The sequence below is a fragment of the Schistocerca nitens genome, chromosome 7 (genome assembly GCF_023898315.1).
Source record: "Schistocerca nitens isolate TAMUIC-IGC-003100 chromosome 7, iqSchNite1.1, whole genome shotgun sequence".
Taxonomy (NCBI): Eukaryota; Metazoa; Arthropoda; class Insecta; order Orthoptera; family Acrididae; genus Schistocerca; species Schistocerca nitens.
The window spans coordinates 484,784,276-484,809,982 of NC_064620.1; the positions used below are offsets into that span (position 1 = coordinate 484,784,276).

At 40.9% G+C, this 25,707-nt stretch overlaps 1 protein-coding gene across 1 annotated transcript in view; it reads left to right on the forward strand.

Moving 5' to 3' along the window:
- Positions 1–25,707, forward strand: part of LOC126195324 (digestive cysteine proteinase 1) — an 83,333-nt gene that overhangs the window by 32,838 nt on the left and 24,788 nt on the right. Inside the window, exons 8-9 of the mRNA XM_049933890.1 lie at positions 6,179–6,279; positions 22,423–22,554. Coding sequence (XP_049789847.1) covers positions 6,179–6,279; positions 22,423–22,554 — 233 coding nt within the window. The remainder of the gene's footprint in view (positions 1–6,178; positions 6,280–22,422; positions 22,555–25,707) is intronic.

Genomic DNA, 25,707 nt, shown 5'->3' on the forward strand with positions numbered 1-25,707 from the left:
AAACAATGGCAAGAGACTGCTATTTGTTGTTACTTACACTGCTGCTTACTTTGATAATGATCAACAAGAGCCAAATAATAGGCTGCGTATGATAGATGTTCTGAACAAGAGTTTAGCGAAATTTTTTCTCCGTTTGAAAATCTTTGCAGACGCCTCTTTCTGCACAGAAATTAAAGTCATCTTAGATTTAAAAATCTAATCTGTTGCCATGCTTCATTTCTGACTGTATCACTATTCAACATAAGAATAATACGAATATAAACATGATATGATATGTATATTCTTCCGCATTTGCTGTTGTCTCACTCTAGTTTCGTAGTTTATTAGGCAGACAGGATTTAAATGAAACAGCAGCAAACACGAAAGAATACATGGCAAAATGTTTATATTCATATTATTCTTATGGTGAAGAGAATACTGCATGTGATTAACAATTCATAAAAGTTCCTATTAGCAACCATCTCTTCTCACCGGTAGGAAAAAATTCAGAACGCAGAGTTGGCCATATTGACAAACATCCCAAACAGTCTTGCCAGTCGGAGTTTCGTAGTACATTGAAATGCTGCTACATTCGATGATGAACAATACGGAATTTGTATTTACTTCGTTGGATAATGCATGAAAATGCAGTGGTCGAAACTCAGGGCGGAGAAAAAAAGCTCGTCTTCCACCTTTTTTTTTAAATTTATTTACTGACGCAGAGGTTTTGGCGCCATCATTTATCTTTGTGCCTGCAAAGCATGCTGTGTAGCGCTACATATATATTCGACGGCAGAAGTTAGTTGTGGCGGCACCTACCAACATTTTTCAGAATTTCCGCTTACTTTGCACTCGATTCTAAGCCGCAGGCGGTTTTTTGGATTACAAAAACCGGAAAAAAAGTGTGGCTTAGATTCGAGTAAATACGGTAAGTAATATTCATACCTGTCTGCACCTGCCTTTTTTTTCCTCAGTGTTTTCCATGGCTGATTTATCACGAGGATCTTAATAGTATAGGTGGAGTGTCATTTTCTGTAGGTAGGGTAGGTAGGTAGGTAGGTAGGTAGGTAGGTAGGTAGCTTCAGTTTTGATCTTTTAAATACTTTGTCAAATCTTCTTACAGTGTCATGTCTCCTATCTCACTTTCATTCTCTCTACCCTTACCACAATACTGCCACTGAGTTTTTTACCATTATAAAGCCTTCCTACGTATTCTTTCCACCTTTGATCCTCCCCTTCATTTCTTAGTGGTGGCTTGCTGTCTGAGCTGTTGATGTTCACACAGGTGCTTATCTTTTCTCCAAAGCTCTCTTAAGCACTCTCTAGGTTTCTTATAGTTATGCATCCTTTTACAGCTTTGCAGTTGTTCCCAACCATTCCTGCTTTGTTTGTAAGTTTTCACGTTTTTTGCCACCCTCATTTTTTTGACATCTATGTCACTTTTGTTTAACTAATTTGCTTGGTTGTTCATATTTTCTTCTTTCTTCAATGAAGTTTAGGTTCATATGTGTTATCCAAGGATCTTAAATGGGCCTTATCTTACCTCCTGTATGATAGTCTGCTACCTTCACTATTCCTCAAATCTATCCATCCATCTTCTATTGTGTTTCATTTGCTAATTTTATCACTGCCCACTGCTCCCTGTAAAACTTCAAATAACCTTCTGTGGAAAGGAAAGTTGCCACTCACCGTATAGCAGAGATGCTGAATTGCAGATAGGCATGACAAGAAGACTTTCACAAATAAAGCTTTCGGCCAGTAAGGCCTTCATCAAAAATAGACCCCCCCCCCCACACACACACACACAATTGCAGTCACAGGCAACTGAAGCCACACCACAAGCACCAGCACCATTGTGTGGTGGGAGTGGTGACTGGGTGGGCGTAAGGAGGAGGCTGGTGCGAGGAGTGGGAGGGATAGTAGGTTGTGGTAGCGGACAGTGACGTGCTACTGGGGAGTGTGCAGGGACGAGGTGAAGGGAGGGTACTGCAGCTATGTGCAGTCTGGACGTTAGATGCAGGGCAGGGGAGAGGTGGGGAGGGGAGGGGAGGGTTAGTGGAAAAGAAGAGACGTAAAAAGACTGGATACGATGGTGGAATGAAAGCTGTGTAGTTCGGGAACAGAGAAGGGGCTGGATGAGAGAGGACAATGATTAATGAAGGCTGAGACCAGGATGCTTATGGGAACGTAAGATATGTTGCAGGGAAAGTTCCCACCTGCTCAATTCAGAAAAACTAGTGTTTGGGGGAGGATCCATATGGCACAGGCTGTGAAGCAGTCATTGAAATGAAGGATGTCATGTTTGACAGTGTTCTCAGCAACAGGGTGGTCCAGTTGTTCCTTGGCCACAGTTTGTTGTTGCCCATTCATGTGGCCAGACGGCTTGTTGGCTGTCATGCCTACATAGAATGCAGCACAGTGCTCGCACCTTAGCTTGTAGATCACAAGACTGGTTTCACAGGTAGCCCTGAGTTTGATGGGATAAGTGATGTTTGTGACCGGACTGGAGGAGGTGGTGATGGTGGTGGTGGGAGGATGTATGGGACAGGTCTTGCATCTAGGTCTGTTAGAGGGATATGAGCCATGAGGTAAGGGGTTGGGAGCAGGGGTTGTGTAGGGATGGACAAATATATTGTGTAGGTTTATTGGACGGCAGGATACAACTGTGGGAGGGATGGGAAGGATAGTGGGCAGGATGTTCCTTATTTCAGGGCACGAGAGGTAATCAAAACCCTGGCGGAGAATGTAATTCAGTTGCCCCAGTCCTGGATTGTACTAAGTTATGAGGGGAATGTTCCTCTGTGGCCAGACTGTGGTACTGTGAGAGGCACCCCCACCCAGTTCGCCACTCCCATCATGCACTGGTGCGGCTGCTCACAGTGTAGTTACAGTTCTCTGAGACTGCAGATGTGTGTGCAAGTTGCGTTTGAGTGTGCGTGTGTGTGCGTATTTATGTATGTCTACTACTGACAAAGGCCTTAATGGCCGAAAGCTACAATTGTGTGAATGTTTTTGTTGTGCCTATTGTGACTCAGCATCTCTACTATATAATGAGTAGCAACTTTCCTTCTCTGGTATTGCAACTTGGGTCATAAATTGGGGCAGTGCCAACCATGCCACAGTGTTTAAATGTGACACTACTACGTGTTTATTTTGGTTGCTGAATGTTTAAATCTTTCTACTTGTTTTAATTGCCTATTGTACTTTAGTTATTGTTAGTGCTATACTCTGTTCATCATAAGAATAAACCTGATGTAAACATTACACCACATATTATTCTGCGGACAACAGAATCCACAAAGCTACTAAGGTGCCACATTTGCTCCTCTTCTTTTATGACATACCATTCTATATCCCACCAACGTTCGGCAGTGACATGCGATAAAGCTGTGTTGTTAGTGCAGTACATCTGGCAGCTTAACAGTCTACCTTGGCTCCAGATCAGTTCTTTTGGGTTCATATTGTAATGGTACAGTGGCACATTTTAAAAAAGCAGCATTTGAATGGTGTGCTCAATATTGCGAAACTGATTGTTTTTCATGCGTCCACAATATTTATCACTCCGGTTAATGTGAGAGTACATCTGTGCTATAAAACAATGGACGTAGTACAAATAAAGAGTATTTTGTTTTTCATTTTTGTCCTAAAAAGTTAAATTGTTATGTTATTGTAATTTAAGTGATCTTTATTAACAATCTTTCATAAAAATCGATAATTAAGAATTTATATTTGAAATGAAAACAGGAGTTTTGCATGCAATATGTAATTAGAAACAAGAAGATGTGCATTATTCATAAAAAAGATGATGAATTTTACAATTATGAGATGTAGGTATTTCAAAGTGAACGAAAAAAGGTGAGCAAGGCGATCCATGAACTGCACTTTATCACTCTACCACACTACCGATTCCACTATACATTCAGTCTATATTAGCATCTCAACAGTCGAATACAGTCCCTTGGAAACTTCAAAGCAGTTTGTTCCCGTAAATTTATGAAAAACATTAAGAGCAACCTATTTCTTGGCACCTTTTGACCATGTTCCACATGTGTGCTTCAATACGGATCAGGAAGCAGCCTCAATCACTTTCATACTGCATATTAATAGCACGACAATCAGAGAACATCAGTACAGAGACTGTGACTGTACATGATTTTTGAACTAAAAGCTATGTAGCTAAAGCATGATTAAGAAAAACTTTGATGGCTGTTAATACATCAGAATGTCTTAAAGTTTCATTTAACGTAACTTAGTAATAATATATCTACTTCAAAAAGCACAACAGCACCAGTTCATGTGTGCTATGGCTTCTGACCAATCCATCGCGTTTGTGTTTGCTTACACCAGGTTTATTCTTATGATGAACAGGGTATACAGTCACTTCATGGTCACTGATACTAGTTTCAACGTTAGATCTACTCACAAGAGCTGATGTATATAGGTGTCTATTTCTTATCTAATCTTGAAATTTCTGCCCATCTGGCCGATAAAGAAGTTTTGACAATCATTACAGTCAATTTTGTACATGCCTGGGTGTGTGCAAAGGTGGTCTTGTTTTTCTGGAGTGAGTTTTTGTTCTTAGTCTGTGTGCAGTGTTTATGCAAAACTTACTGTAGTTTACTTTAGCAGTATGTTAAGTTTGTTTGATATATTTCATATATATATTTGTGATTTGTATGTTAGTTCCTGTTTTGTTGGTACCTCTCTTGTCAGTTTTATGTCACTGTGAATCTTAATTTGTATCTGTTTGTTTTGTTAGTCTTAGATTTGGTCGACTTTGTTGGGATTGAAGTTGTTATGTTGTACTGTGCATTAAAGGATCCCCAATTCCTTCTTATTTGCAGATCGTTGTGATGGTAGATCAGTCAGTCTATAATTATATGAAAGTATGCATGTTTGTATGTTTTAGGATTACAGGAATTTGCATTAATGGTGCATGTTTTCTATAGACTTCAAATTGATGTGTGTCGTGAGTTTTTGTTGTTGTTAGGACCACAAAGTTGATTGTTTTATTGTTATCCATTTTCACTGTGAATTTCATGTCTGTATGGAGTTCATTAAATGTTTTATGTATTTGTTGAATGTCTGTGTTGTAACAATCTTTCATGTACATAATGGTAATATATTACAGTTTTCTTTGGAAGTATGTTTGTGGGGCAAAAAAGTTTTTGTTCTAATGTGTTTAAACAATATATCAGCTGTGGTGCCAGCTATGCTACGCCACATGTTGAATCCATCTTTTGTGTGTATAATGCATTATTAAACTCGGAGTAATTCTGGCTTATTACTAGCTTTAGCTGCTCACTGTTCTGCATTCATGTGTTGAGTAATTTTCTATATTGTGGAAGTTGTTTTATATGGTATGAATTCTTTTATTGGAATATTGGTGTAGAGAAGTTCCCATTTTTTTTTTTAAAGTATTATGTCTTTTATGTTGTTTGTTGATGTTCTTGAGTTTTATATTGTGAATAGCTTCTGATTTTGTGAGCAGATGTTCAGCTTTCTACTAATATTGGGATTTGTTCTTTGTGGCTTTTTGGTAGTCCATATAATTTAGGTGTCCTTGGGTTCATTACTAAGTATTTTATTTTTCACAATCAATGGGAATTTTATTGCAGCTTTTCACTACATTTTTGGTCTGTGTGGTACATTTGTTGGTAGGATTTCTTACAACACATCGATAATGCTCCAGGCCCAGAGGAGTTTAAAATGTGGAATGTATTTTTCTACAGCACTCTGCATTTGAAAACCCAAAAAAAATTATGACACACAGACAAGAAGTGATACAATCAACAACAAACATATTTAAATTGTAGTAAAATTTTAGGAACTAGATTTTAAAAGTGAATTTATCTGACATTTAATCCCATTCACACACAAAGGAAATGCCAGAAGTTGGCTTAAGCTGCAAAAAGCATTTATTTTTTGTTTAGATGGTTCTTTGTCAGTTTCTGTTTTAGTGTGCCAGAACATTGTAGCGTCATTTTTTCCTATTTAAAAAAAAAAAAAAAAGTCATGGAGCATAGCGCACATCTTCTGCGTAAGGAGGCTAACAGTGCATATGGTCTTTGATGAAAGTAACTTTAAAAAATCATAACTTTGCTGCCTGTATATATATTTGTGGCTACAGTACTTTCAAATAAATTGCTGAAGTATGCCTGCTATCTATAACTGCATATTATTCAACATATTATTACAGATCAGTCTGTCTGTGGTTCTTGCTGGAGCTTTGGCACGACAGGTGCAATTGAAGGAGCCTTCTTTGTTACCCATGGGTATCAAGTTCGCCTGTCACAACAGGTATGTCAAATTTCACTGTGCATCTCTCTCTCTCTCTCTCTCTCACTCACTCACTCACTCTCTCTCTCTCTCTCTCTCTCTCTCTCTCTCTCTCTCTCTCTCTCTCACACACACACACACACACACACACACACACACACACACACATTCATTTACTCATTATGTGTTCATTGTTGTTCTAATTTTATTTTGAGAAAAGTGTAGTATTGTATAAATATTTATGCTCTTTGCTTTATTTTAGGTATTGTTGTTTACCATTATCAGTTTTTTTTTTATTTCTGCTAGGTTATTGTTATTTCTCATGTGCTCTTTTAAAAGAAGAAAACTGTTACCTTTTGTATATCTGACTCTCTTCTGTCCTTTATTCGATTCGTCTCAGTCTTTATTGCCTCTCACATTCCCTTCTGAAAGGTGAAACAGCATTCCATCCAATACCCTTTTCATAGTTTTCTATTTCATTACTGATTTAGCATTAGTCATTACTAGCAATCCCTTCTCCTCCAAGAACTGCCTAAACAAAAGTAATAGTCTCTGAATGTTGCATGTGAGAGACGTAGAGGCTTTTACTTGCTGGAATATGTCTCCATTGAAATCGAAGTATGCGTCTCAGTAACATTATGTAGTTACTGAATCTCAGATACTACATAAGTGAGAGAGCATAAGAAAACTATTTAATGCATTACTTACGGCTATAAATTGTGCTGAAAGTTAATATGACAAACTAATTATCTTTGCTTTAGGTTTTGCAGAAGCTGTGTTTTAAGACACCTATTTCCTTTGTGGTTACTCAACTTTATCCGTAATTAAAAGATGCAGATAATGACAATTAACTGAAACTTTATTATTTCATTTGCAAGATGTAAGAGATATACAGAAGCCTCATTGCGTGGTGTCAGTGTGTCATCAATTAGAAAAACAACAAAAAATAAATTTAAATCCAACAGTAAATGTGCACATGGAGAAACGAATCACATGTGCAACAGTGCTCCTAGTGGCCAGGTGTGGAACTACTCGATAGCGATTCACTTGGTATGCACACGTAAACTGCACTGTCACTGCATAACAGTGCACTGCATAACAGTGCACTTCATATGAATGCATGGAGGTTGACACGTAGGGCATTACATAATCTCCCTAGCAGAAGTGGAGTGTCAGTTTCGAACTCGGTGGCTGTTGGCGGGCCGTCCACGCTGGAGGAAGTACTGCGTCAGTCGGTTGACGCTGCACTGTAGAGGCGACAGATGCATCATGGAGTCCCGATGGGAGGCTAGTTGTCATCTACGCTGGGCCACTGGCAATGGCGTCTCGTGGAATACATATGCTAGCTTTACTTGGTTCAGTGAGGCAATTGTAGTCTTGCCATTCACCAAGATGTTTACTGTTTGTTCCTATTCCTGGCGTACCTTTTAGAGGCCAGAATATGGGGCTTGAAGTGGACATTTAACGCCATCTGCTTGGAACATCACGTAAGTACAATGCTCAAGGTCTTTATGCATAAGAGTGCAGTGAACCATGTTGTGAAGCCTGTGGTGGCCAGATTTTGGAGGCATGCTGTCTTTAATGCTGTGAAAAATCTAGTTGGTCTTGTACAATTGTCTTGAGTGTTTCTGTGCTGACAAAATCACCAGGCAGACGCGATGTTTCACTGCAAATTATTTCTGCTGCTGATGCGATGATGTGCGACTTGAAAGTTGTCTGTAAGCCAAGTAATACCAAGAGGAGTCCCAATTTCAAAGATTCGTCACAGCACATTAACACTTGCTGTTTGCTTGGTTCCTGTCGTTCCCTCTGGAACATAGGGCCGTGATGAAATTCCTCCACCTGGTACGATTTCTAGCAAGTCTCTTCACTTCACTCCAGGTTTTCCCATCCTCTGCAGCTTCTCTCTCAATCATCCTTTTCCACGTCAATCCAAAGCCATCCTTTCAATAGCTCCATCTGGTTTCCTCAGTGTATGCCCAATCCAGTTCCATTTTCTTTCTTTGATCTGTATATTGATTGGTTGCTCATTTGTCTCCCTCCAAAGATCTTCATTTGTCATTATATCTCGCCATTTCACATTTAAAATACGCCGGAGACAGTGGTTGATAAAAACTTGGAGCTGGTTTTTGATGTGGTTAGTCACCTTCCAAGTTTCGCAACCATACAACAGAACAGCCTTCACAAAGCCGGAGTTCGGTCTTCTTTGAGATGTTCCTATTTCTCCAGACAGGGTACCGTTGTACAAATGCACATTTACTTTGCGGATTCGACTATGGACATCGTCCTCAGCGCCTCCTGTAGTAGTGAAAATACTTCAGAGATGGAGGAAAGATTGGACCTGTTCTATGTCCTTTCCATTAATGGCCAACCTATTCGTGATGGTCGAATTTATCCACATTTCTTTAGTTTTGCAAACATTTATCTTGAGGCCTGTAACTTCCGCCTCTCTCTGTAACCTGGCCAGTTTCTCTTCGATGTCTCATTGTGCCACTAAGCAAATGTCTGCGAAATCTAAATCTTTGAGCCTATCCCACATCCCCCACTGTATACCTCTCTTCTGTCCCCCCATCACTCTCTTCATCACATTGTCCAACACCAAAAGAAATAGTGTTGGCAAAAGAATACACCCTTGTCATACTCCCGAATTAACTTGGAAAGGGTCTGTTAGTTCTCCATTATGTAGTACTTGGCATTCATAGTCTTCATACATTTCCTTGATGATGATAATAATCTTTGTTGGGATACCATATTTTGCAAGAGTATCCCACATGACTCTTCGATTGACAGAGTCGAAAGCCTTTTCAAAGTCAATGAAAGTAAGGTAGAGAGTGTGTTGCCACTCTGCACTTTGTTCCAGGATAATTCAGAGAGTATTGATGAGGTCCACACAGCTTCGATGTTTTCTAAAACCCCCCTGCTCTCTCCTCAGTTGTGTTTCCACAGAATCCTTAATGCAGTTTAAAATGATCCACAAAAGTACCTTACTCGGTACTGACAATAGGGTAATGCCCTGCCAGTTGTTGCAGTTAGTAACATCTCCTTTTTTGGGTATTTTCATGATAATACCTCGTTTCCAATCTGTTGGCAGTTTCTCCTCTCTCCATATCTTCTCTAAGAGTATGTGCAATATCTTGACAGTGGGGTCCAAGTCTGTTTTCAGGATCTCGGATGTTATATTATCTGGTCCTGGTGCCTTCCCATTTTTGATCTGCTTCAGTGCTATCCGAATTTCTGCTTTTGTGGGGTGCATTTACACCAATGCTGGGACTAGGATCATTCTATTCAGTTTGTTCTTGTTCTTCTACCTCCCCACCAAGGTCTCTATTTAGAACTTCTTTAAAGTGCTCCTTCCACCTAAGTGATTGTTCTTCATGTGTAGTTAGTATCTTCCCTTTCTTATTCCTTACTGGCCGGTTCCTCTGGAAGCTTTTCTTTGAGAGCATCTTAGTGATATCATATAGTTCTTTCACATCCCCCCTGCGCGCTGCCTGTTCTGCTGTATCAGCTTGTTCATCTGTCCATCTTCTGTGGTCTCTTCTTGCACTCCTCTTCACTTCTTTATCTGCTGCTCTATAATCAGCTTGTGCCTGTGCTTTTTGTTGCCTGGTCCTGCTCTGATTTACTCTTCCCTTGGCCTCCTTTCTATGGGTGATTTTCCTCCAGGTATGTTCTGACATCCAATCTCTCTGCAGGCGATTTTTAAAGCCAAGTTTTCTCTCACTCACTTGCACAAAAGTATTTTTAACTTCCGTCCACATTTCCTCCATCTCCTTATCCTCAGTCGTCTCCAGTTCCAGCGCCTGGAATCTATTCCGGAGTTCCAGCTGGAACCCCTCAGCTCTATGTGAACCTTTCAGTTTACCTACATTGAATCTTCTATTTCTTGGCTCGAGTTTCTTTCTGGAAGCCACAATCTTCATTCGGAAACTGGCAGTAATAAGATGGTGGTCGCTACTTGCGTCTGCTCCTCTTCTATTCCACACATCTTCCAGGCTTCTCCTGAACTTCCTGGATACTGCTATGTGGTCAATTTGATTTTCTGTAATATGATCTGGGGATACCTATGTTATCTCATGACATCTCTGATGAGGAAACAAGGTCCCTCCTATTACAAGGTCATGGCTCGTGCAGAAGTCACTAAATCTTTTCCCATTATCATTCATTTCACCCAAGCCATGTACCCCCATTATCTTTTCCAAACCCTCATTGTCATCTCCCACCTTGGCATTTATGTCTCCCATAACAATTTGAGGATATCTTTCTTGCTGACTTTCCTTACAGTCTCTCGTAGCAGGTAATAGAACTCCTCCTTCTCAGTCTCTGATGTCTCTCTGGGAGCATAGCATTGGATAAGCATCATGTTTCGGACCTTCATATTAAATCTGGCAGTCGTGATCCTGCTGGACACAGGTCTCCATTCTAGAAGGCTCTTCTTTGCTGCCTTGGTCAACAACAGCCCAATTCCATCCCAGTGTTCCTCTTCACATCCTGAATATAAAAACGTAATTCCATCTGATGTCTGCATTTCACCAAATTCTGGCCCCCTCACTTCGCTCAATCCCAGGATGTCAAGCTTACAGTTATTCATTTCCCCTGTCACTTGTTCCAGCTTGCTACTCTCCCTCAAGGTTCGTATATTCCAAAAGCCAATTTTCTTTTTCCTTTTCATGCCAAAGGTCGTTACCAGTTTATCCATCCGGTTTTGTATTCTCGTCTCGGTTTCAGTAATCAGGTTATTTAAGAAGGGCGGGTGATTGGCCCACTGCTTCCAATTGCCTTGGTGGGGCAGCCACCTTATTGCCCAGGCACTGACGATTTGCCAGATGTTCGGCAAATGGGCTTGGCATTTCCTCCGCACCCCTATACCAGCATCGGTTATGTGGGGGAAATGGGAAGGAAAGGGAAAAAGGATGGGCTAGGGATGGGAAAAGGATAGGAGACAGGTTTTCGACAGGTCGTTGAGGGACACATTGGTCTGGCTCCTCCCCTTCGGCCTGTCCAGCATGGGTAACCCTGCTGGTAGCTACGCTACCACCAGCATAGCCCTCCGGATCCAGAGCACACGAACCTCCTCACCCACACGGACAGTGCTACATTAAGGCGGTGTCCCCTGAGGAGGCACATTAACGCTGCCTTCAGACAGTGGTGCCTGTGCTTGATCATCCCATTGCTAGCCAGGTGGTAGCTTCTGGTCTTGTGATAGTTATATCCACTAAACTTGGTCAGCTGGGTGAACAAGTCTGACTCGAACTGGTGCCTGCGGTCAGTAGCGATATGCAGTGGGCACCCATATCTCACCAACTTTGTTGTTGCGAAAGACGAAGTTAATGCCTTGGCTGTGATATTGGCTACCGGTACTGCTTTAGGCCAGCAGGTATTACGATCAATGAAGGACAACAAAAATACCTCTGTCCTTCATATGGGAGAAGTGGGCCAACAAAGTCAAAATGCATGTGAGCAAAACGTGTGGTGGTATTCGGAAAATGGCCAGTTGGGGCAATTACATGTCAAGAAATCTTGTATCGCTGGCACTTGAGACAGGATGTTACTCACTCGGCTTTGCTGGCACTTGAGACAGAATCTGGCCCACTCGTGGCAGTCTTTCTTCCTGCTCGGCCACACATAGTGCTGAGACACCAGATGGAACATAGGTTGCACACCTGGATGGCAAAACTCGTAAATCATGTTGAAAGCTTTCCTCCTGAAAGGTGAAAGGTGGTGGTAGTAAAGGGTGAGGTTGACCTCATGAGACATCACAACACAGATGTGTATCTTCTCCTGTTGCATCCAAGAGCTGCAACTTCAGTTCTGATGCTGGATCGTTGACATATATACTGAGCTTATTGTCTTCCTGTTGCACTTGGACAAGTGTGAAAAAAATCTATTGGACTTGAGACACTGCTGACCCGAGACAGACAATCTGCAATGACGTTGTTAGTTCTAGATATGCATCTAATGAAGTAGGCCACAAATTCGAGATGATTAAATTGTCTAAGTGAGCTGTTGACACTGTCGTGCCTGAATGCAAATGTCAAGGGCTTGTGGTCCATATAGATAGTAAAAACTCACACTTCAACTTGCAGACGAAAATATCTGACAGCCTGGTACACAGCCAGGAGCTCATGGTCATCTGTACTGTATTTCCTTTGTGAAGGAGACAGTTTGTGTGAGTAATATGCCAGTGGCTGCCAGGCTTTGTCCATCCACTGCTGGAGTGCTGCCTCAGTGGCTGTATGGCTTGTATCCACAGCAGCAGCTAGTGGTGCATCAACCTTTGGGTGTACTAAACGCTCTGTGTCAGGCATGCTCTTCTTTGCAGCCTTGAAAGCGGAGCACATATCTTCCCATGCACAAGAAATTTGCCATTAACATAATCACCCAACATTGCTGCAATCAAAGGTTCTTGTAGCTCAGTTGTATGGGGAAGGTTTTGTTGTTGTGGTCTTCAGTCCTGAGGCTGGTTTGATGCAGCTCTCCATGCTGCTCTATCCCGTGCAAGCTTCTTCATCTCCCAGTACCTACTGCAACCTACATCCTTCTGAATCTGCTTCGTGTATTCATCTCTTGGTCTCCCTCTACGATTTTTACCCTCCACGCTGCCCTCCAATGCTAAGTTTGTGATCCCTTGATGCCTCAAAACATGTCCTACCAACCGATCCCTTCTTCTAGTCAAGTTGTGCCACAAACTTCTCTTCTCCCCAATCCTATTCAATATCTCCTCATTAGTTACGTGATCTACCCACCTTATCTTCAGCATTCTTCTGTAGCACCACATTTCGAAAGCTTCTATTCTCTTCTTGTCCAAACTAGTTATCGTCCATGTTTCACTTCCATACATGGCTACACTCCATACAAATACTTTCAGAAACGACTTCCTGACACTTAAATCTATACTCGACATTAACAAATTTCTCTTCTTCAGAAACTATTTCCTTGCCATTGCCAGTCTACTTTTTATATCCTCTCTACATCGACCATCATCAGTTATTTTACTCCCTAAATAGCAAAACTCCTTTACTACTTTAAGTGTCTCATTTCCTAATCTAATTCCCTCAGCATCACCAGATTTAATTTGACTACATTCCATTATCCTCGTTTTGCTTTTGTTGATGTTCATCTTATATCCTCCTTTCAAGACACCATCCATTCCGTTCAACTGCTCTTCCAAGTCCTTTGCTGTCTCTGACAGAATTACAATGTCATCGGCGAACCTCAAAGTTTTTATTTCTTCTCCATGGGTTTAATACCTACTCCGAATTTTTCTTTTGTTTCCTTTACGGCTTGCTCAATATACAGATTGAATAACATCGGGGAGAGGCTACAACCCTGTCTCACTCCTTTCCCAACCAGTGCTTCCCTTTCATGCCCCTCGACTCTTATAACTGCCATCTGGTTTCTGTACAAATTGTAAATAGCCTTTCGCTCCCTGTATTTTACCCCTGCCACCTTTAGAATTTGAAAGAGAGTATTGCAGTCAACATTGTCAAAAGCTTTCTCTAAGTCTACAAATGCTAGAAACGTAGGTTTGCCTTTTCTTAATCTTTCTTCTAAGATAAGTCGTAAGGTTAGTATTGCCTCATGTGTTCCAACATTTCTACGGAATCCAAACTGATCTTCCCCGAGGTCCGTTTCTACCAGTTTTTCCATTCGTCTGTAAAGAATTCGCGTTAGTATTTTGCAGCTGTGACTTATTAAACTGATAGTTTGGTAATTTTGACATCTGTCAACAACTGCTTTCTTTGGGATTGGAATTACTATATTCTTCTTGAAGTCTGAGGGTATTTCGCCTGTCTCATACATCTTGCTCACCAGATGGTAGAGTTTTGTCATGACTGGCTCTCCCAAGGCCATCAGTAGTTCTAATGGAATGTTGTCTACTCCGGGGGCCTTGTTTCGACTCAGGTCTTTCAGTGCTCTGTCAAACTCTTCACGCAGTATCTTATCTCCCATTTCATCTGCATCTACATCTTCTTCCATTTCCATAATATTGTCCTCAAGTACATCGCCCTTGTATAAACCCTCTATATACTCCTTCCACTCTTCTGCTTTCCCTTCTTTGCTTAGAACCGGGTTTCCATCTGAGCTCTTGATATTCATACATGTGGTTCTCTTCTCTCCAAAGGTCTCTTTAATTTTCCTGTAGGCAGTATCTATCTTACCCCTAGTGAGACAAGCCTCTACATCCTTACATTTGTCCTCTGGCCATCCCTGCTTAGCCATTTTGCACTTCCTGTCGATCTCATATTTGAGACGTTTGTATTCCTTTTTGCCTACTTCATTTACTGCATTTTTATATTTTCTCCTTTCATCAATTAAATTCAATATTTCTTCTGTTACCCAAGGATTTCTATTAGCCCTCGTCTTTTTACCTACTTGATTGTCTGCTGCCGTCACTACTTCATCCCTCGGAGCTACCCATTCTTCTTCTACTGTATTTCTTTCCCCCATTCCTGTTAGTTGTTCCCTTATGCTCTCCCTGAAACTCTCTACAACCTCTGGTTCTTTCAGTTTATCCAGGTCCCATCTCCTTAAATTCTCACCTTTTTGCAGTTTCTTCAGTTTTAAGCTACAGCTCATAACCAATAGATTGTGGTCAGAATCCACATCTTCCCCTGGAAATGACTTACAATTTAAAACCTGGTTCCTAAATCTCTGTCTTACCATTATATAATCTATATGATACCTTTTAGTTTCTCCAGGATTCTTCCAGGTATACAACCTTCTTTTATGATTCTTGAACCAAGTGTTAGCTATGATTAAGTCATGCTCTGTGCAAAATTCTACAAGGCGGCTTCCTCTTTCATTTCTTCCCCCCAATCCATATTCACCTACTATGTTTCCTTCACTCCCTTTTCCTACTGACGAATTCCAGTCACCCATGACTATTAAATTTTTGTCCCCCTTCACTACCTGAATAATTTCTTTTATCTCGTCATACATTTCATCTATTTCTTCATCATCTGCAGAGCTAGTTGGCATATAAACTTGTACTACTGTAGTAGGCATGGGCTTTGTGTCTATCTTGGCCACAATAATGCGTTCACTATGCTGTTTGTAGTAGCTAACCCGCACTCCTATTTTTTTATTATTAAACCTACTCCTGCATTACCCCTATTTGATTTAGTATTTATAACCCTGTAATCACCTGACCAAAAGTCTTGTTCCTCCTGCCACCTAACTTCACCAATTCCCACTATATCTAACTTTAACCTATCCATTTCCCTTTTTAAATTTTCTAACCTACCTGCCCGATTAAGGGATCTGACATTCCACGCTCCGATCCGTAGAACGCCAGTTTTCTTTCTCCTGATAACTACGTCCTCTTGAATAGTCCCCGCCCGGAGATCCGAATGGGGGACTATTTTACCTCCGGAATATTTTACCCAAGAGGACGCCATCATCATTTAATCATACAGTAAAGCTGCATTTCCTCGGGAAAAATTACGGCTGTAGTTTCCCCTTGCTTTCAGCCGTTCGCAGTACCAGCACAGCAAGGCCGTTTTGGTTAATGTTACAAGGCCAGATCAGTCACTCATCCAGACTGTTGCCCCTGCAACTACTGAAAAGGCTGCTGCCCCTCTTCAGGAACCACATGTTTGTCTGGCCTCTCAACAGATACCCCTCCGTTGTGGTTGCACCTACGGTACGGCCATCTGTATTGCTGAGGCACGCAAGCCTCTCCACCAACGGCAAGGTCCATGGTTCATGGGGGGATGGGGAAGGTATCGCCTGTAAAAAGTAAGCACACCCAAGAATTGTCGCAATTTCTTGACTAAGGCTGGTCTGTGTAGCTGTAGTATTGCTTCTACCTTCTGTCAGAGGAAGGGAGCCTGCAGCTGAGATCTTATGACCAAGAAACTTCACTTCTGGCTGCCCAAAATCACACTTGACTGTGTTCAGTACAACTCCATATTGTTCTAGTTGTCCAAAAATTTAAAACAGGTGCTGACGATGTCATTCCAGATTGGCAGATAACGCCAGGTAAGCAAAGCAGAATGGTAGGTTTACGGAATCTATAAATCTCTGCCCAGTTTGAGCTGCATTGCCTAAACCAAAAGTCATAAACATGCTCACGTATAATCCAAAAGGCATGATTATGGTAGTCTTTGGTATGTCTTCTACAGCTACAGGTATCTGGGTGTAAGCTTTTGTGCGGTCCAAGACGGTGATAATAGTGGCACCATGTTGTGCGTCACTGAAATCCCTTAACAGCGGTACATAATATCTGCCAGGAACTGTTTGAGAGTTAAGTGTGTGACTGTCGCATCATGGGCACCAGGTGCAGTGCTGAGGACCATGGGCTCTTAGATGGTCGTATTATGCCTTCCCATAACATCAAATCAAATCAAATTCAGCCTTTGCAATTGCTAAATAGCCTGGGGCCAAGTGTCTATACCTGCATGCCAAAGGGGGTCCATCATGGTGCACTGTATCATGTGGTATGTGTCTTAGGGCACTGGGTGGCCTGCTCAGTAGTAACTCAGCAATGCAGTGTACTCACCACCTGAAGCCTGTATAAACTTGGCACTGTAGACTGTTGTGCTGCAATGGAAGCCAGTGACAGTGAGGCTGGTGATGCTGTCTGCCTACCAGGCATTCATGACATCGGGTAGTAGCCAGTAGTGTGCCAGGTCTGCTCTGATGATAGCCTCTGTGATGTTCGCGAGGGTGAAATCTTGCAGTCCAAGGTTACCACCAACCACTGAATGCCGTACAATGCAGTTGAAGAGTTTCCAGACTGAGATTTTCACTCTGCAGCGGAGTGTGCGCTGATATGAAACTTCCTGGCAGATTAAAACTGTGTGCCTGAACCTCTGCCAGTGAAAAACAGGTTCTTCGAGGATGTCTGGCAATCGGTTGCCTACTGCTGATCACCGAGGTACTGGCAGAAGTAAAGCTGTGAGTACCGGGCGTGAGTCGTGCTTCGGTAGCTCAGTTGGTAGAGCACTTGCCCACGAAAGGCAAAGGTCCCGAGTTCGAGTCTCGGTCGGGCACACAGTTTTAATCTGCCAGGAAGTTTCATATCAGTTGAAGAGTTGTTTGCAGCTGTCAGATGGAATGCAGTTGATGGCACGTAACAATGCACTGACATTCGAAGCATGATGCGTACATCTGGCTCAGTAACTGTTAAGAATTTCACGCCTGAATCTCTGCCAGTGAAAAACAGGTTCTTCGAGGATGTCTGGCAATCGGTTGCCTACTGCTGATCACCGAACCAGTGTTGGTACCAACACATCTGTGTATCATTCGATTGAGTCATAGTGCGGCTGGCAGATTTGCTCCTCAAATGTCGTTGGTATTGTCCTCTACTGTTTATAGCGCTGTCACGTGATGACAGTGTGCCAGCTTGGGCACACACTATTTCAGCTTTTGCTACAAGTGTGTCACTACTCACACAACCATTGGTGTGGTTGTTACACAGTTATGACACCACGGCTTCATTGACCTGAGTGGGTGCGATTGTGTCTTGAATGCAGTCAACTAGCTTTGCTATGGCATCCAGCGGCATGTCCACCTGCGAGGCAACGGTTACCTTGATCTGTGATCTGTGATCTGTGGTGGCACGTGCCTGCTCCATGATGTGCATAAAAAGTTATTTGGTACTGTGGCCTGTGTCAACTGCTGCACAGATGATGCAGGTGCTGTGATGGCTTCCTATCACTGATTTCTTGCTGTGTTAGCACTTGCCTTATGCGATCTTCCTGGGAGGCAGCCACACATCGTATCAATTCTGTCTTGAGCGTAGTGTATGAATCCAGATCGGGTAGTATGGTAATGATGTTCTGCACCTTGGCTGCAAATCTGTGGTCCAATTGACTTATGATGAGGGCAGACTTAGTCACGTCAGCTGTTACTCCCGTGCAGCAGACACTTGCCTCTGCTTGCACAAACCAGAGGACGGATTGTCTGTCCAGAAAGGTGGCAAGCAACTGATAATCTAGAAATGGGGCACTGTTTGACCACTGCACGATTCACAGAGACTCTGACGCAGTACTGTTCCTTTCAATCACCCATGTAGTTACTCAATTTTATCCAAAATTCAAAGATGCAGATAATGGTAACTAACAGGAAAAATGTAGTGTTTATTTTTCACAGTGATAACAAACAGAGAGAAATTCCATAGCACGGTGTCAGAGATTAGTTGAGTAGAACAACAACAGAGCATAAATTTAAATCTGAGAGTAAATGTGAGCATGGAGAAATGAATTGTACATACAACACAGCATTCCTGGTGGCCAAGCTTGGAACTACACAACAGTGATTCAATTGGTATGCATGCGTAACAGCCTAGCATCATTGCACAATACTGCACTTCGCGTGAACCTGTGAAGGTTGACGTGTAGGGAGCTACACTTTCATTTTATGTTCAGAATAATTTCAGATTTGCTGCTAACTGATTATGTATAGGCTTACAATAATAATAATAATAATAATAATAATAATAATAATAATAATAATAATATGTATGTTCTGCCAGTCGTAAAAGGCGACGAAAAGAACAAACCACTAATAGGGCTAACCCCCCTTTTAGTGTGATTAGTTGGTTCAGGACAGAACTAAAGAAGCCTCGGACAAGCGCCGTCATGGTCGGGGACGACGCTTGAACCCTATGCCCGCCCACAATGGTAACGACACTGCTAGCCAACTGGAAAATGATTTAAATCCAAATAGAGGTGTTGTGCAGGATATGCTTCCTGCAACCACCCTAGAAGGAAAACAAAGACAGAGGATGAGATGGTCAGATGAAGTTAATCGACACCTCATGTTCTGTTATTACCAAGCAACAAACCTAGGAACCAACATAACTGGATACAGATCACAAGTATACACAACATTTATTACCAGATACCCAGAATTAAAATTTTTAACAGAACAACGACTAGCTGATCAGATCCGTGTAATAATCAAAAATAACAGGATACCCCAGTCAGAATTAGAAAACATCAAACAAGAAGTACAACAAATACTGGAACAAAATAATGTGCAATCAGAAGAAGAAGAAAATACAGTAATGGACTCAAACATCCCAGAGCAAACAAACAAAGAACAACACGCACCAATTAAACAATCAGAGGAAAACAAAATCTTAAGACAGCCACCAGAACAAGCACAAATAGAACACGAAGTGACACAGATGCTAGATATAGAAGAAAAATTTCAGCTAACATATATAGAATACAAAGACACAAATACAGACATTAGACCATTCTTGCATAGACCACCAAATAACCCACAAGTCGAAACAACAATAAAAACTATCAACACAATCATACACAACAAAATAAATGAAAACACAACTATGGAAGAGTTACAACTACTGGTTTATATAGGAGCACTCACTACACTAAATATACACACTAGACAGAGATCAGAACCAACCAACACACAGAAGAAACCCACAAAACCAGCATGGCAACACAGGCTACAGATCAGAATAGAAAAACTGAGAAAAGACATTGGACACCTAACACAATTTATAAGAAATGAAATCTCGGAAAAAAAAACGAAAAAGGTTAGGTAAAATCTCACAACAAGAAGCGACAGAGCAATTAGACGAAAAGAAGCAGAAATTACAAGCATTAGCCAAACGACTCAGAAGATACAAAAAAAGTGAAAATAGAAGGAAACAAAACCAAACATTCAACACAAACCAAAAGAAATTTTACCAGACAATAGATAACACACACATTAAAATAAACAATCCACCAAACATAACAGACATGGAACACTTCTGGAGCAACATGTGGTCAAACCCGGTACAACATAACAGGCATGCACGGTGGATACAAGCGGAAACAGACACATACAAGATGATACCACAAATGCCTGAAGTGATAATTTTGCAACATGAAGTCACCCAAGCAATTAATTCTACTCACAATTGGAAAGCCCCTGGAAATGATAAAATAGCAAATTTCTGGTTAAAGAAGTTCACCTCAACACATTCACATCTAACTAAATTATTTAACAGTTACATTGCAGACCCATACACATTCCCTGATACACTTACACATGGAATAACTTATCTGAAACCTAAAGATCAAGCAGACACAGCGAACCCAGCTAAATATCGCCCCATAACATGCCTACCAACAATATACAAAATATTAACTTCAATCATTAAACAGAAATTAATTACACATACAACACAGAACAAAATTATAAATGAAGAGCAAAAAGGCTGTTGCAAAGGAGCACGAGGATGTAAAGAGCAACTGATAATAGATGCAGAGGTGACATATCAAGCTAAAACTAAACAAAGGTCGCTACACTACGCATACATTGATTACCAAAAAGCTTTTGATAGTGTACCCCACTCATGGTTACTACAAATATTGGAAATATACAAAATAGATCCTAAATTGATACAGTTCCTAAACATAGTAATGAAAAATTGGAAAACCACACTTAATATCCAAACAAATTCAAATAATATCACATCACAGCCAATACAGATTAAGCGTGGAATATACCAAGGAGACTCATTAAGTCCTTTCTGGTTCTGCCTTGCTCTGAACCCACTATCCAACATGCTAAATAATACAAATTATGGATACAATATTACTGGAACATACCCACACAAAATCACACATTTGCTATACATGGATGATCTAAAACTACTGGCAGCAACAAATCAACAACTCAACCAATTACTAAAGATAACAGAAGTATTCAGCAATGATATAAGTATGGCTTTTCGAACAGACAAATGTAAGAAAAATAGCATAGTCAAGGGAAAACACACTAAACAAGAAGATTACATATTGGATAACCACAGCGACTGCATAGAAGCGATGGAAAAAACAGATGCCTATAAATATCTAGGATACAGACAAAAAATAGGAATAGATAATACAAATATTAAAGAAGAACTAAAAGAAAAATATAGACAAAGACTAACAAAATTCTGAAAACAGAATTGACAGCAAGAAACAAGACAAAAGCTATAAATACTTATGCCATACCAATATTGACCTACTCATTTGGAGTAGTGAAATGGAGTAACACAGACCTAGAAGCACTCAATACACTTACACGATCACAGTGCCACCACTGCAATTTCATAACCACTTCTACAACCCTTTGGATCACATAACATCAACAGATACGAAGAAAGTAAATTGGAAAAAGAAAACACTACATGGCAAGCACCCGTATCATCTAACACAGCCACACATCGATCAAGACGCATCCAACACATGGCTAAGAAAAGGCAATATATACAGTGAGACGGAACGATTCATGATTGCAATACAGGACAAACAATAAACACCAGATATTACAGCAAGCATATTATTAAAGATCCCAATACCACAACAGATAAATGCAGACTTTGCAAACAACAAATAGAAACAGTAGATCACATAACAAGCGGATGTACAATACTAGCAAATACAGAATACCCCAGAAGACATGACAATGTAGCAAAAATAATACATCAACAGCTTGCCTTACAACATAAACTTATAAAACAACACGTTCCCACATACAAGTATGCACCACAAAGTGTACTGGAGAATGATGAATACAAATTATACTGGAACAGAACCATTATAACAGATAAAACAACACCACATAACAAACCTGACATCATACTCACCAATAAAAAGAAGAAATTAACACAACTAATCGAAATATCCATACCCAATACAACAAATATACAAAAGAAAACAGGAGAAAAAATTGAAAAATACATCCAACTGGCTGAGGAAGTCAAGGACATGTGGCATCAGGATAAAGTTGACATTATACCAATTATACTATCAACTACAGGAGTCATACCACACAGTATCCACCAGTACATCAATGCAATACAACTACATCCAAACTTACGTATACAACTACAGAAATCTGTAATTATTGATACATGTTCAATTACCCGAAAGTTCCTAAATGCAATATAACACATACCGTACAGTTAAAAGGAAGTGACGCCTGATCAAGGTCTGCGTCACTTTCCATTTTAAACCAGACTTAATGTCTGAGAAAGTAAAGAAATAATAATAATAACAATAAAACTGCTGTGTTCAGATGCATAAGAACATTTCTTGTATAAACTGCCTTTTTACTGTTTCTTGGTTTGCTCTTTCCAGGGACTCACAGTATTGTAAAGAGGTGATGATCAAGGTTTGGCTTTTAAATAGCAATACCATGTTTCAGGCACTGATAGACTGTAGTTGGGGTTATGGCAACAATGGCTGCGATGGTGGTGAAGATTTCCGCTCCTACCAATGGATGATGAAACACGGTGGACTTCCTACGGAAGATGAATATGGGCCATATCTAGGCCAGGTAAACATTACCAGTCTTTCACTAAAAGATTTTTGTATTAATTGCGAATATTTTCAGATTTTTTTTCCTCATTGTGTCTGCAGTTTGAAATATCGTAAAACAGTAATTGTGTTATAGTAAAAAAAACATGGTTTATTGTACTTTTGAAATATACAGCAGTTGTCTGAGCACAATTAAGAGCATTGCTACACTTGTGTGTAGCAAATCTGATAGCTAGGCACGGTTCCCCACTCGCCTCCCCCCTCCCCCTCCCCAAATCACATTATTATTTTAGTTCTCAGTTGCAAGACAAGAAATATGAAACTATCAGGCAAATAGTATTTTAGCTGTAACATTTTCCAAATGGTATGATCAAACTACTTAGTGAGATTACAATCAAAGAACGAGGATAGCAAAATACGAGGAAACTGATATTTATGTACATTTCAAAACATTAAATAGTGACTTGTTGGAGTACAACAGAACAGTTCTGAGAGGCATCTCTTGTCAGTATACATAAACCGAAATCACCTGCTTGCTTCCGTATGTATATTTGTGCATATCTCAGGAACTACGCTAAGGACTTTGATCCTGTTTTGACCAACAGATCATGAGTAGGCTTGTGTAAATAATTTATAAATATTTTGTGGAAATCCTGAATAATTGTGCATTAACGTACCTGCTGCTGTGGAAACAATGCCATTGCCACCTAGTGGCTTGAGAGAGGAGCAGTGACTCTGGAGCAGGGAATCCTGACTAACAACTATGCCTGGTGTGGTCATCTAGCGGTAAAGTGCAGGCTTGGAAACCGAAATGTTGAGAGATCGAATCCCAGCGGTACCACACTTCCCCCACTTTTGTCTTTTAACCTAACATTCATCTCTGTGATGTGGAGATTTAACAGAAGTGAAATGAGGTTAAATCCCACATTACACTGTAGGTCTCCTTTTTCCTAGTTGGATAACTGATTAGGGGCATGCAAGTTGCCAAAGTGACATCCAGTTTATTGCAATTGTTTCAGAACTGTGTGGTTTCAGTTGACTGAGACTGCAGTCGTGTGTGTGTGTGTGTGTGTGTGTGTGAGTTGTTTATTGTTAATGAAGGCCTTAATGGCCAAAAACTTTAATTGTGAAAGTCTTTTTGTTGTGCCTATCTGCGACTCAGCATCTCCGCTGTTACTGAGTTGCAACTTTCCTTTTCATAATATTGTTTCAGAGCAGTTGCATAGTGTAAAAAACATGCAAATCCAAAATCTGTGGTTTTATATTTTTTATGCAAAAAGTAAAATGTTTTCTGAAAAAGTACTTCAGCATGGGATGCATCTTTGCTTCATTTATGTAAAATAACATTTTGTCAGCAGCGCAGCAGATAACTCATGTTTCAGCTTCCTGCTTTCCTTGAGTCAAACATGGATGTGAATACGATTCTTTGCATGATAGGGCAAAAAAGTCTGCCACAAATGGTCCACAACAAATAACTGCGGCCATGAGTCTTAACAATGAATTGGTGGGTACTAAGCTTTACTAGAGGGGTGCTGTCATCATCAAATGTTTTCTTTTTTGTTTTATTTTCTTTGTGGCCTTCAAACATTGTCCTCTGAGGCAGCCTCGGACACATGATATGCCACAAATTAAAATATATAGGCTATACAGTCACGTGCTTGCACCAATTAACCACATTGAATATTTATGTAGGTAGTAAACAAATTAATTACATCATGATCTGCTCCCATAATTGCCATGAGATGTCACTCCAAAAACCAATTAAATAAAATCCAGACATGGTGAAATTAACAATCGGTTTTGTTAGTAGAACTGCCGATCTATCTTTAGTTTTGAGCCAAGTAGGAGGTATCAAGTTGTAGGTGTAGATTCCTTGCAACTGCATTGACATCTATACTCTGCAAGCCACCTTAAGTAATGTGGTGGAGGGTGCTCGTATATCGCTGCTGCTCCCCCCTTTTCCTGTTCCAGCCACCACCCTGCTACTCCCAAGGGGCTCACAGCTCCCTTATGAGATTGTGTGTGGTGCACATGGGGTTCCGAGCTATTGCAGCCCTTGCATCCTTACCAAGCTCCATTCCCTTCCACGTGCTCCTTCCTCTCTGTTCTCGCTCCTTCCCCTCTGCTCCCTCCTTCCCCTCTGCTCCCTCCTTCCCATCTCTCGGAGTTGTTGCTTATGTTGGCATGGCTATCCTTGTGGTTTTGGCTGTCTCATAAGTGTTTTTTCCCTTTTTTTATGGTATTTTTGGTCCCCTTTGGGTGTGATCTCCACTTCTAAATGTATGAGCTAGCCAGGGAAGAACACCTTACTTAATGTCTCTGGTGTGTGACCACCTCTTCCATCTTTTCCTCAGTGCTGTTGTCCTTCAATGCTATATAGCCAGCACAGTAGCGTCTGTGTGGTGGGCTCATTATGTACCCTTTTTATTGAACTGCTTGACAGCACAGGGTTCACACTTATGATACCTGGGCTGCTACCTCCCTGTGTACGAGGGTGGTTTGGAAAGTTCTCGGAATCACCACGAGAGGTAAGCGCTAGCACAAGGAGTTGTTCATGTGATATTCATTGGACTGTTGCCTGTAAACACGGGCCACGTCAGTGCTCTTGGAAGAGAGCTGTGGTGGTGACGTGGCTCTATTGTTGTTCCCACATAGTGATTTGCGAAGATGGAAAAAATCGAGCTTCGAGCAGTGATTAAGTACTTCATAAACAAAGGTACGAAAGCAAAGGACATTCATGCTGATTTCCAGAATACACACAGGGGGACTCTGCTCCTTCATATTCAAGTGTTGCCAAGTGGACAAATGAATTTAAATTTGGTCGGGAGAGCTTACACGATGATCCACGCAGTGGTCAGCCAAGATGAGTCACTACTCCATAAATCATTGCAAAAGTGCATTAAATGGTCATGGAGGATCGCTGATTGGAAGTGCATGGAATTGCTCACACTTGCCAGATGTCATCTGAAAGGGTATATCACATTTTAACTGAAGAATTAGAAGTGAAAAAATTATCTGCAAATGGATGCTGCGACTCCTGACACTGGATCAAATACGCGTGAGAATGGACATATCAGAACAATGTTTCTCCTGTTTAAGGAGAAACAAACAAGATTTTTTTGTCCTGGTTTGTGACCACATATGAAATTGGGTGCACTGCTATACCCCAGAG